Below are 14,637 nucleotides of genomic sequence, written 5' to 3' on the forward strand. Positions count from 1 at the left end.
TTTTCACTCTGAAAAGCTGGGAATAATAAGTTGTAGTTTGTTTACAAAAACCTGAAAAATTCCCACTGCATATCTGGTAAATAATCAGTCTAAGAATTGTCAGTATCAGTAATGAATTATTGAGATTCGAGTTAAATGATTCCAATATGCAATACAATTACTCGTTGGAAAAATTTCTCATTTTAGTGAAACTCATTAAATGTAATTGGATTTCTTACTTAAACCTTACCTATTTCTTACTTGAAATATGTAAAATAAATAGAAAATTATACTATATGTAAAAAATATTTATAGAATTAGAAAACACAAAGAAAAGTAAAAAACACAGATCAAAGGACATTTTCACTATCTATTCGTTTCTCAGTGTGGTATCCAACGTGAATAATTATAGTTCATATATCTCATAAGCAGCAACTATAAGCTTACGGATTCACTTTAAGCTTAAATAAGTCTTATTCTGACAGAACTAAAACGAATGTATAAGAAACAGGACAGTGAACTGCTGTGCACTTCGTCCCATACTTAATTTTTTGTCTTTTTCTTTTTTGAAACATTTTAAATTTATAGGAAAGCACGAAAGTATATTTTTTCTATTTTACTTACCACGTAAAGAAATAAATGTTTGCATTCTTTTGATAAAGTAAGTTTAAAATAAACAAAAAATGATGATATAAAGATTTATGATTAAAAAGGAGATTAACAACATACCTTTTTCGCAAAAATTTCCATCGTAATCACTTGTTCCACAGTCACAGATTGCTCCACTGTCGGTGCTAATGCAGATTCCTTCATGAAGACAAGGATCATGGTGTTTGCAAGCATCCAATTCGTTCGATCGGATTCCTTTAAACTCGATGATGTCTTGCTGGCGGTGAGGTCCCTCTTCATTGGCATACATGACATTTCGAACCGAACCCTTAAAGTGGGGTTCAAAAAAGACAGATGGGTACGACATTTGAGTCAATTTGGCGCTGTACCAACTGGGAATCCCGCCAATATAGACAAAACTGTTGCTGGAGTAATTACCAAAAAGGTAATCTGTGCCTTTTGTAACTTTACTTTGGATTTCTTCATCAATGCGAATGAGAGTATCTTCAATGTTTCGAGTGATTTCTACTCTGTGCCACTGATCATCCTGAAGATTTCGTCCAGCATGGGTTAGCATGGCGCCACCTCCTAAATTGAACCGAAATCTCAACACGCCGTCGACAAGCTTCAGCATAAAGAAGTCACTAATTCCACCATCATCTAAATAAAGAAGTAAACCATTTGGCTCCGCGGTTTTGAATTCGAACGATAAGGAATCCATAATGCCAGCATACCACCGCTTGAATTGAGCATATGATGTAGGAGATCCTTCCAAAACGAAAGATTCAGCTACATAAAGTGGAAGGAATATGCTGTAAAACATGAACGGCCAGCGGAGGTTTATAATATGCATTTTTGCCTTTTAAGTTAAAGCCTATTAGTATTCGAAAATATTACTCCTAATTGCCATTTATTTTACTCTGGATTCTTATTCTATTGAATTTAAGTTACTGCGTATTTCATACACTTTTTTTCGTTTGTTTCATAAATGATTTCCTTAAGAAGATGTTTTCGAATAAAACGATTTAGTATTAAAAAATTATTAGGATAAAAATTTATTTCTGAGAGATATATTACAGAAAAATGTCTTCAAGAAGAATTTACTTCGATAGAATGGCTTATTTTAGAAAAAGTTAAAACTATTCCATTCAGAAAAGTTCTGTTTAATAAGATTATTTATCTATAAAATATTTTTTAGAAGGATTATAAGTTCAAAACAGTTATATTTTCTATATGTAAATAATACAATGTTTTGTTAAAGATACAAAATCGTCTTCGAATTAGGCGATAAAAACTTATTTCATTTCGTTTAAATGAAAGTGATTTTTAAATTGGCTATTTATTGTTTGGATCATAAATAGAATGTTTTAATTGCCTGGATTATTATGTATTTTACCCTAAATATTTCTTTAAAATCTTGATGTAGGAAGCAGCATAGTCATAAATACTTCATGGAAGTGACATCCTATTTTCAATTGAAGTAAATTATTTTCGGACTTCTTTGATGATTACTGAAACTTAAGTTTTATTGTCTAGTTAAAATCTGTAAGAAAATCTACCGTTGCACAAAGGTCCTCTTGAATTTTTTCAACACATTAAGTGGTGCTAGAACTGTGATGAAAATTTCTTTTCTTGGCGTAGTATGGTTACGGATAAATGACAATAATGTAGTAAATCCATCACGCAAGAATTTTCAGTAAAATTCTACTGTTCTTCATCACTGCGAATTTTTAATTCCTATTAATTCTCATTTTAACAGTACGCAAGTCTGTCAACCAGCATTTGATGAAATTTACTTTTTGACCATTATACATAATTAGGATCCTGCCTTACGTCAGAATGAAATTGAAAACTTAATGCTAATTAATTGCACCCATGAAAATAAAAAAAGAATCTTTACCTTGGCGCTAAATAAGCGCTGAAGTAGAATAACTAGACAATGAATTTCTAAAAAATATTAATCAAAATCTCTGTCATCTAGCCGTTTGCAAATGAAAGAACAGCGAGAGCATTTAATTGAAATTAAGTTAGAGCTCCTTTATCAAGTTTTTTTTGTTTCAGATATTAAAAGTGTAGTTTCTATAGAGCTCCATTTTTGTTTTAATAATTCTAAAACTCATTTTCAAAAACGTAGCCCTCGAGCAAGATGTATATTTATAAACACGTCAGCATTAATTAAGAACTATGTTTCTAATATGATAATGTTAACATTTCCTTCTAAAGATTTTGCTAACCTTTTGTTTGTTGACGCCAAATTAAAATTTGGCGAGGCATTTTTTTTTCAAGTTTTCTTCTTGTGGATTTATTAATAATTCTTTTGTAGTTTTGATGGCAGTTTGTTTTTCCTCAAGCAGATTTGTTTTAAACTTGCGGCTTGAAAATGATGACGTCTGCAATTAAGTTGTATTTTTATTTCTCTCTCTTAAAGAAGTTCTTCTTTCTTTTTAAGCTGATTTTCAAGTATTTTATTTCAAAATATTGTGATGACCCCTGAAAAAAAAGTGAAACTTATCAAACATTTTGAAAATAAAAAATATGTTAGGAACATAAAAAATATCATTAATAAATGCAAAATAATTATATTCATAGTTAATTCTATACACATCGCTTTCATTTATGAATTTCTAAAATTATAATAAAAATTATTTATGATCTTACATTAAATTTTTTATTATATATAGTCTGTATTAATTATATAAACTTTTTAAAATGCAGTTTTATGAACATTAAAAAAATGTACACAAATCACGTATTTATGAATATTTAATGGATACATATACATTTTAATGCACACTAAAACGTACATTTTTGCTCATTTAATTAAAAAAATTATTCTTTGTTTAATTTAAAGTTGAGTTTCATAATTTATTTAAAGTTGATTTCAGAAAAAAATGCAATCAAAAGGTGTTTTCTAAAAATATTAAAAAAGTAACTTATTATAAAACCAAAATAATTATATTCATACAAAACTTTATTCCTGCCATTTTTAACCAAGAGTAAAATCATAAAAACTAATTACATGTTAATTTAGTTGACACATAATTAGTTTTTATGATTTTAACTTAGTTCATAACTTAAATTTTGCTAAATGCATGTTAATCATAAAGAATATATCAAAAAATAGTTTTGTTGAATTATTTAAGGCCTGAAATTTTTCGTTAATAACTTCAGAAAGTTTCGTAAAGGATAAATGTTTTTAGCCATTCACAAAATTAATTTTTAACATTTATTCTTCCGAACGTTCTAGTTTTTTCATTATTCGTGTAATTGGTCACTTTAGTGGCAAGCAAAAAAAATTGTCATTCAAAAATCAATATAACGTAAATTTGTTACACTGAAATTGGAAAAAAGTAACTAGTTAAAAATTCTTGTTTCTAATGATTGTTTTATTAATGCACTGAGAAAAAAGTATAGTCAAAACACCCTGAATATGGTAAAAATTGAAAAATAAAAATAAAATGAAAAATAGAAGTCTTTTATTCAGATAAATTTACTCTTCAGTTTTGGATTTTTTTTCTAAATGTGTGGTAACAAGAAATTAAATTCTTTTCTATTAACTTTTCATTTAAAGATAAGTGGTTACATTAAATTATGAAATTTGTATTTAAGTAATTATATCAAAAGAAGCCAATTCTTGACTTAACAGGCGGACTGATTTAAAGTTAAGTCAATATTGTAATTAATTGAAGCTGTGTTTTCCACAAAAGAATATTAAAATTAAGGAAGTAAAAATTGGAATTAAAACATTCCTATTACGTATCCCTAGGGTAGTGTGATTAGTGACATTGATCTAGACTTTTGTAACATAAGCATATAGCATTCAGATCAAAAAAAATTTTTGAACTTAGCATAAATATAATATCAGGATAAATTATAATATTGCACTGAGGAAAATTGTATGGTCAAAACTACGAAAATGCGATAAAATTTACCATGTTTTTGGCTCAAGGAACACCAAAAAGCTACTTAATTTTTACCGACTTGCTTTGCTAATGATTTTAATTAAATTAGCAATTAAATAAGGTTTCAAAGTATGTGATAAAAATTGATAACGGTGATAAAAGTGGGCAATTCTGTCATGATACTTTAAGGCATGGTATGGAAACATTTTTTCGATGAAATTATCTTTCCACTTTAGTATTTTTTTTTAAATGCGTGGTAATAAGAGCTATGATTTTGAAAACCATAATTTCTGGTAAAGCGTTACAACATAAATGAAAAACATTACCAAATGAATGGTTTAAGTACCGTTTATTTACCATGATAATGTTTTTCATTTTACCAAAAATTTCATTACCATACAGTACGGTAATTTTACCAGAATCGTTTTTTTTTGTGAGGCAAACGTTTTATGAAATGTAAGCGTAGTATTTGTAGATTTATTTTTAAATTTCTATCCAATTATAATAGATGATTTTTATTTTTATTTAAAAAACCTACAGCAAATTACAATATAGGGTGACTTCTTAATAAGTTTTAAGCTAAAAATTGTCAATATGTTTTAGTCCAATCTGAACAGGATCTATTGAAGTATATCTTCAATCAAGAACTGAGACTCAGCAGATTTCTATGACAATATTATCATTTTTTTCATATATACTTAATATAGTAACCAGTAATGGCTCTAACTTTTAACTAGAACAAACTTGTTAATAACTAGATAAATAACTTGTTAATAACTTGTTAATAACTAGATAATAAACTAGAATAAAATGTTCGTAATATTTTAAAAAACAGTGAATTTTTATATAAAAATTAAATCTTCCAGTTTAAAGAGCTTAGAACTTAAAGAATTTCATCGTTAAATTTAAAAGCTTTCCTTTTCGATTTTTGGAAACAGATTAAAAGAAGATAATTTAACCTAACATGTTAACAGAAACGGTTTCAATTTAGTTATTTTCAAAAATTTTGGAGAATAATGATTTAACAAGTTTTACTTTTATTAAATACGTTTCAAATATAGAAACTCATAATTATTTAATATCTTAAAATTTTTATACATTTGGTTCAATTTTACATTCATTAATTTCTTGTTATATACCTAGTAACTACTATATGGTAATTGGAAATGAATGGAACGGAATGGTAATTGGAAAATGTATTTTGCATTTTGCATTTTTAAATTAAATTTATAATACTTAAAAGAAGAAGTAGATTGTGAACAGACATGAAGGTAATAAAAATTAAAGTCGAAAATTAATTGACTTTCTTTGAATTTCTAAATTTAATTCAGACTTATTTCAGGATTTTTAAACTGTGAATGTATTTTCCGCATAAAATAGCCAATGAAATAACAATGAAATTACTTGTTATGTATGAAAAGACAGGAGTGTCTTGACAATTTTTTTACGTCTGATTTTAAAATCCAAAATTGAAAAAAAAAACGCCTTTCACTTTTATTTACTAATAGCTATTATGTAATATCATATATTCTTATGTAATATCAAATATTCTTTTGAAACAAAACGTCCTTATATACTTTAATTTTAAAGATTAAAACGTTGATTGGAATACGCTTTGAAATGGAAATCAATTCAACTTATTTCTTACGACTATTCAATTGTTTTTTTTAATGTATTTTTGGTTAACATGAAATATAAAAAAAATTGTAATGTTTATAATGTAAAACCCACTATTTTATTCATAAATTTTAAATCGATTGATTTTAAACTAGACAATAATAATTTCGTAGCGAATACAATATTACTTTATTATTTATGATTTTTAAGAAACATTAAATGCAGATGCAACACAGATGCAATAATAATACAGATTTTAACAGCGTGAGGATAAGAATTTTTCGAGACAGTTAATCTAAGGTTTTGACACAATAAATCTCACTTCGGAATTAGGAATGTTCATAACCCGAAGATGCTTTTGAGTCTTGAGCTGAAATTTCTCTGCGAAGAGAATTTCAGACATGACCCAGGAAATTCAGGTTTTACGATTTCGCTTACCACTCCATCCTCTGCACATTATGACTTCTAGTTATTTCTGTAAAACAAGCAGATGTAAGTTGCTATCTATACAAAGAAAAAAAACAGAAAAAGGGCAGAAAAAATTTTAAAAAAAGGTTTTTTAATTTTTTCTGCTCATATCAGTATCTTTTTCTGCAAAGCTCTTCAATTATTTTTCAACAATTTATAAAGAAAAATTCCTAGACTGCGATAAATAGGATGGTAAAAACTGCCCGAATTACCACTTTTTGCCATTTTTCGAATTTCCATTTACCACTTTTTAGGCTCTATCAAAAGGCTCGATAATTTTTACGGAAGGGCTTTGGTTAGAATCGCGTAAAACAGTATGGTTTTATTTTAAGTAATCAAATTTAGTAAAAGTGGTCAAATTTGGTAATTTTATCATTTAAAAAAGTAAGGTTAAAGCTACCAGAATATGGTAAAATTTACGATAGAAACACTAAAAAGTTTTGTAATTTTTAAAGGTGCACTTTTTTAATAATTTTGACAAAATTGAAAATAATTATAGTTTTGAAATATGGGAGAAAATTTGGTAAGTGCGGTTAAATTTGGTAATTTTATTATCATGATACCTTAGAGCATCACACAGAAACAATTTATTCAGTTAAATTTACTCTTCAGTTTTATATTTCCAAATATATATATATATATATATATAACAAAAAGACACTTTAATAAATTTGATTTAATGAAGAAATGCGTTGAAGTAGTAATAAGTAAACGTTTATCCTCTATATTTTTTTCGTTCAATTATTATGTTTTTAGTATGTTTGTGAATNTATATATATATATATATATATATATGTGTGTGTGTGTGTGTGTGTGTGTATATATATATAGATATATATAGATATATTAATGATAATAATAACTATGTTAAAACGTAAAACAATTCCGGGCTGTTTATGAAGGAACACTCTATTAACTTTGAATGTTTATCAATACTAGAAGCATATGTTTTGATACATACAAATGCTTATCTAACGCTAATAGATTCATAGCTGAATCCTAGAAATTGGAATCGACCAAATTATTGTTCGTTATAGCTGACGAGATCATCCCCAAACGACCAGCTCAATTATAACACAGCTTCTGATCCTTCTAACGCGGTATATATGTTCCAGCAAGATATATATTTGCGAACGTAAGGATTTCAGATATTCGATAACTTAATTTATGATAGTGGAAGCTCATTTACTGCTCTAAGGCGAAATGTGTAGTAATCAAAGTAGATAACTATACTGTATATTGTGGATTTTATCATTGGCTTCTATTTAACCCTCTCTGTGTTAGTTATAGTTTCTTTAGAGCATAAAACTGTTTTGTATAGCGTTGCCTAAATTACTCAACAAGAAAGTCAACTGTAAAAGCACTGTCACACTGTCAAAATTTTCAGATAAAATTTCAGAAAATACCGTCACTAAGGGAGCCGGTAAGTTTTATTTTTAACACTAGATTGCCCAAGGAAGTCATTTTGACTGCTTTTTAATTTCAATTAGAAAAACAATGATGTATACAATGACACAATTTCTTAGAATTTTGTGACTTTTTGTACAACATATAATTTTTTTTATTGTTAATATTTACTAATAACTTTTTATATAACTGTAAATAATATAAAAAATTTTAAAAATCAATTTTAAACAAATTTATTTACGCATTCACAATCCAGTCATTTTGCTGCTTTTGGGCAATATAGGTATATACTAATTTTCCATCTTTCTAGTGTTAAATCCGTTTTGACCGGAAGATGTTTTGGAACAAAAAATCAGATATACCGTAACTTTTACAGTAATAATTACCGTAAAATCACTGAAACACTCTAGTTAGATAATTATTACAGTAAAAATTACGGTTTTACGGTAAAATAGTTTTTATGGCGGAGGCATTCAGAGTGCCGGTACTATATACCGTAATTCGATCATGAAATTTTGCAAAGCATAATGGTTAATATTTTTTTTGCATTTCTTAAAAATTATATTAATAATAATAACTATTTTTATTTGTTTGTACTCAACTCGCTTTCTTTTCATGAGAGAATATGGAGCTCAGTAAGAAAATTTTTGGAATCTTTTCGGCTAGCTAGAGTACTTACATTCTAACTTGAGCACTTCATATGATGGCATGGCAAATATAAATTTTAATCATTTTGTGAACTCTACAGGCAATATATATAACCGTTGTATCACGTTGAAATTTCGTTGATTTATAACTTTCGATGTTGAGAGAGTGATTGAAATTCAAATGAAGCTGTGTGCCAGATGAAAATCTCAGTTACAATAGTTTTATTAGAGCTAGTAACAGCAAATATGTTTAATATTACCAAATATAATTTATCGCTTATCAACGTTTTGAGCACTTTTTGATGAGTCAAAATCCTATGATTTAAAATGGAGCTCCGTGCGGAACAAGTTTAAATTATTCCTGGACAACTGTAAGTTAAATATACAGAAAATAAAGAGTTCTGCTACTTTCTGGAATGAGTTTAATGATAGATGCAAAAGTAAAACGAAGAAAATGAGAAAATTGAAAGAAAAAAAATAGGAATCACGTTTTTTTAGTTTTCAAAAAAGGTGAAATATTTAAAATTTTTCCACATCCAAGCGGTAAATATGGGGTGGATCACTTTTACAGCTTTTATTAGCACCGTAAAACACCAATCGCCTCTTTTTTTCGAACACTTTATCAAAACGAAACTAGGCTTAACGCGTCCTCTTTCTTTTTTTGTTAATGTTTGACAAAAATAATATTGTTTTCTCCAATTTAGTTCGAAAAAAAAATTCTTTTTAGAACTTTTTATTTATTTATTTTTGTATGGAAAAATATGATTTTGCGAAAATAAGGAACACTTATTCCATCTCTTTTTCTAATATACCCAATTTTTTTTTCTATATTTACAACACAAATGAAAATGATTGTTCTTTACTCCATTCTAATAGTTATTTTTAACAAACTTTTACTACATTGAAAATAGTTAAAATATAGTATTTTTTTAAATTCTAAGGCTATGTCCCATTATTTTGTAAATTGCAAACCTAATTAAGAGTAATTAAGATATATAGACATTGATTAAGCGTGATTATTTTTAGGACACAACATAATGGCTTAAATCTTTTACGAATCATTTATTAAAAAAATCATTTAATACAATAGCAGTATAAGAAAAATTTCTTTTTAAAACATTTTTTTATTTATTTTTTTTTATAGAAAAATTTCATTTTGTGAAGATATGGAACACTTATTCCATCTCTTCTCCTAATATACTAAATTTTTTTCTATATTTATAGCACAAATGAAAATGATTGTTCTTTTCTCCATTCTAATAGTTATTTTTAGCAAAATTTTACTACAGTGAAAATAGTTAGATATATTATATTTTTTTCTAAATTCTAAAGCTATGTCCCATTAGTTTGTAAATTGCAAACCTAATTAAGAGTAATTAAGATATATAGACATTGATTAAGCGTGATTATTTTTAGGATACAACATAATGGCTTAAATCTTTTACGAATCGTTTATTAAAAAAATCATTTAATACAAAAGCAGTACACGAAAAATTTCTTTTTAAAACATTTTTTTATTTATTTAAGTATCGAAAAATATGATTTTACGAAGATAAGGAACACTTATTTCATCTCTTTTTCTAATATACCCAATTTTTTTTCTATATTTATGACACAAATGAAAATGGTTGTTCTTTTCTCCATTCTAATAGTTATTTTTAGCAAAATTTTACTACATTAAAAATAGTTAAATATATAATATTTTTTATTTAATTCTAAAGCTATGTCCCATTAGTTTGTAAATTGCAAACCTAATTAAAAGTAATTAAGATACATAGACATTGATTAAACGTGATTATTTTTAAGATGCAACTTGGCTTAAAATTTTACGTATCGCTTATTAAAGAAATCATTTAATATAATAGCTGTATATAATTTTATTTTAAAGATTTTTACTGTAATTTTAGCCTTCGCTGTTTCATATTATGATGAAATTCAATAAAAGTAATGTATGAAAATCATAAATCACATTGATTAATGGACTTAAAAGATCCTCCATCAGGCGTAATTTATGGCATCGTAAATACTGGTTACAGTTTCAATCCGTCTCCTGCCATTGGTCTGTTTTTCAATTCTCTAGTTCGCATCTTTTACAATTTATAGCATGGTTATATATTTTTGCTTAAGAAATAATAAAGAATAACACATTCTGAAGCTCACAATAAAGTTACATTTAGTTAAAATAAACTAATTTTTTTAAACATATTACATTTGTGTCATATATCATATTATGTTGTGTATAAATGACGTGGTTTAAAAACATGGCCGAAATGTAGTACATTATTTGTTATAGAACCCTTGGTCGCAAATATTAGAGACATTCTAATCGAAAATTCTTTGTGAGTAAATGCATTGAAATATTATAAAAATTAATGAAATATTTAAACGTATCTGATTACGTGACCTTTATGTTCAGATTGAAAATTTAAGGTAAATTTGAGGATTTAAAAATACAATCTTTTATTTTTAACCTAATTCTATATAAATTTATTTTAAAAATTTTATTTCTCGTGTACTATTCACTGCCACTATAAAGCCAATTTCAATTTTATTTTTGCTTATATTCTATCCACAAATCTTCAATTTTCATATTTATTATACCTACTAGAAATGGGATTGTGACATGGCCTAGACACAAACCTAAAATGGAACTTAGGAATTTTTCAGTCTGATTTAATTTACATTTATACTTCTTTTTCTTGTAATATATTTTATTTTGTAAGGTCGTATCTATTTACCCAATTGGTCACGGCCAAGTCATGATTGTCAAAATTTACCATTATAAAGTAATTTTCTCTTGTACTTACAACTTTCGAGGGGCAATAATGCACTTCATTCTATATTAGTATATTTGATTAATATTACACAACCATTCAACATTTGAATTTTGTCTGGAATACATTTATCAATGGTGAGGAAATTAAATACGAAATTTTAAAAACAAATAGAATTCATATAAGATTTTAATAAGGTCTTTAGAGAATAACCTTACCTCTTTTCGGCCTGTAATGTACTAATATAAGGTATGACTGCATAAAATTTTTATAAGTGGTGGTTGAAAAAATTTATTTAAAATCTATTTTATGAAATATTAATATATTTAGTATCAATGGGGAAAGTATTTTCTGAAACTATGGAAAATGCGTCGTCGAATTCTTATCAAAACTGCACCAATTGCCATAACATCAGTAGTGCATATTACCAAAATTAATTAAACGTATAGCGATTTTCTACTGTTCCCCTAAACGTATAAGTACCTTTTTTTCCATTAAATATGCTTTTTGTTTTGTTTTTTGGTACATAGGTTATTTCTTTAATTCAGCTCATGCATGTAACCAACATTAATAAAGCTTGACAAGAATCAATAATAGTATGGTGATTTTTTACATTCCGTTTAAGGGAATAAGTACCTTTACTCCATTAATTTCGCTCTTCAGTGCATAATTTATTAATTTTTTTAAAATTTAAATATGCATCTATTGACCCGTGGTGGCTTAGGAGTTAGAACTCAATAAGGTGACCCGGGTTCGAATCCCCGCTATAGATCGATACGAATTCCGAAACCGGATCACACCGAACACAGTGGTGAGACTAAATATCCTCAAAAGTATACGGATCATGGGTTAGAAAAGAAACTTTCAGATTTTACTCTTATTAGATTGTAGCTCCAAAAGAGACTTTATTAATTATTTCAACACTTTGAAGTGTTTTGTTTATTACTATCTAATATAATTTAGGGAATTCGAATTAAAAATCCATCCAATTTTAATATTTTTCAAGAGCGCAGCATAGTATAAACATAATAAAAAATTACTAAAAAATTTGTATAACTTTAAAATTTAACTAAAGACCATCCAGTTGAACTTTTGTGTGCAAGGCTAAAATATGATGTCGCCGATATGATGTCTATGATGTCGCCGCTATGCAGCGCTAATTCTGCTACCGAACTTCCATCCGAAGTTCTTTCTACCATGCTTCAAGATAAAATCCCTAAGAATATTTTTTCTTTTAGATTCAATGAAATATTTCCAAAGAAACAAATAAATGTAAAAGGAGTGATGCACTGGATTTGAAATGATCGACTTATGTGTCTGAAAGATTGAGATCTGAGAGAACTAGATTTTAGGGACTTTCCTAGTAGAAACAAGTTATGATGAAATACTAAAAAATTTCCGCTATGGACAAAGAAAGCTTTCAGAGATAAAAATTTTCCCATGGAAAATATTGATTTCTCCTTTCCTTTGAATCATGAGATGGGGATTATTTTTGGAAATCGACAATAGACATCAAACAATTCAATAGTAAAAACAAAAATGAACCTTTCATAGTTTGATAGGGAGTGGCAGAAGATATTCTATATTTGACGTTTCTTTATCAGATATTTCTTGAACGAAGTTCAATTCAATATTGACTTATTCTATTTAGCTCTCGAGTTCGAGAAATGTAAGGTATTTAAGGTTATAGTCTATTGATATTGATACAGTGATCTTCTTTATGTCAAATAGATACAGTGAACTTCTTTAAGCCGTTGGAGTACTAAGCTCAAAATGTCATGTGATTCAGTTTTTTAAACTATGATATGATGATTTTAATTCTAGAGTCATAAATATCAATTCAAATATATTGATTTAGAAATAGATTAAATAACTTTAAGACAATAGTTATTTGCATCACCGATTCTATTAATGATTCAAATCATCTCTTGAATTGTATTTTCTTATTTTACTTATGGCTTATATTATTTTTTTCTATCCTAAACTTTTATAGTTTGACAAATAATAGCTCAACAAATAATGATTACAAGCCCATTAAACAACTTTACCTAATTGTTGTTTTCTTTCTTGGTTTGGTTGTATTAGAAAATTAAATGAATGTCATTATAAGTACGAAAAAATGTAATCGATATGAATTTTAGAGCTTCTTGCTTAGATAATATAGCGTTATTAAACCAGGAATATTAAACCAAAGAGTCAAATAAAATTTCTTACGAAATGGTAGTCCAACAAATGTCAATACTATTCTTTATATATTAAACTGTTATACCTTACATCTTAAATTGTTATAGTTTAACCAATAAATAACTTCAGTTGATTACCAAGCCGATTGAAAAACTTTGCCCACTTATCATTTTCTCTCTTAGATTGTTGTTAATTTACGTCGCACTAGAGCTGCACAATGGGCTATTGGCGACGGTTTGGGAAACATCCCGGAGGATGATCCGAAGACATGCCATCACAATTTTGATCCTCTGCGGAGGGGATGGCACCCCCGCTTCGGTAGCCCGACGACCTGCGCGCGAAGTCGAGCACTTTACGGTAGCACAATTTAACGAGGACTAATACCGCACACCCTCGGTCTCTACGCAGACTGATCTAAGTGATCACCCACCCACACACTGACCGTAGCCAGTGATGCTTGACTTCGGTGATCTGCTGGGAGCCGTGTCTTAACAATCAGTCCACTGCGGGACTCTCTTAGATTGATTGGGTTAGAGAATAAAATGAAATCCATTAAAAATACAAAAAAAAAAAAAAAAAAAAAAAAAAAAAAAAAAAAAAAAAAAAAAAAAACCTGTAATCAATATGAATATTAGAGTTACATACTAAGATGAAATAGTGTTATTAAAGCAGGAATATTCAACCAGGAAAGCAAACAGAAATTCATACAAAATGGCAGTTATACAGAAATTAATTTTATTCCTTTCTCCTTACCAAGCCTATTCTATTACCAAGCCTATTGAAAAACTTTACCCTTAATATCATTTTCTTTCTTGGTTTGGTTGCATTAGGAAATTAAATGAAATCCATTAAAAGTACGAAAAAAGAATATATCCTGTAATCAATACAAATATTAGAGCTATATACTCAGATGAAATAGGGTTTTAAAGCAGGAATGTTCAACCAGAAAAATAAACTGGAATTCATGCAAAATGTCACCCCTTTAAATATCATTATTATTCCTTATATCCTAAACTGTTTTGGCTTAACCAATAAAAAACTCGATTTAAT

General features: G+C 27.6%; 1 protein-coding gene across 2 annotated transcripts in view; it reads right to left on the reverse strand.

Moving 5' to 3' along the window:
* The window catches only part of LOC107455130 (neurexin 1-like), a 272,802-nt gene that overhangs the window by 167,571 nt on the left and 90,594 nt on the right, over nt 1-14,637 (reverse strand). For both annotated transcript variants that reach the window (XM_071183981.1, XM_043044530.2), the window contains one exon: nt 709-3,078. In XM_071183981.1, coding sequence (XP_071040082.1) covers nt 709-1,441 — 733 coding nt within the window. In that variant the 5' untranslated portion in view covers nt 1,442-3,078. The remainder of the gene's footprint in view (nt 1-708; nt 3,079-14,637) is intronic.

Source organism: Parasteatoda tepidariorum, chromosome 8 (assembly GCF_043381705.1).
Source record: "Parasteatoda tepidariorum isolate YZ-2023 chromosome 8, CAS_Ptep_4.0, whole genome shotgun sequence".
Lineage (NCBI taxonomy): Eukaryota > Metazoa > Arthropoda > Arachnida > Araneae > Theridiidae > Parasteatoda > Parasteatoda tepidariorum.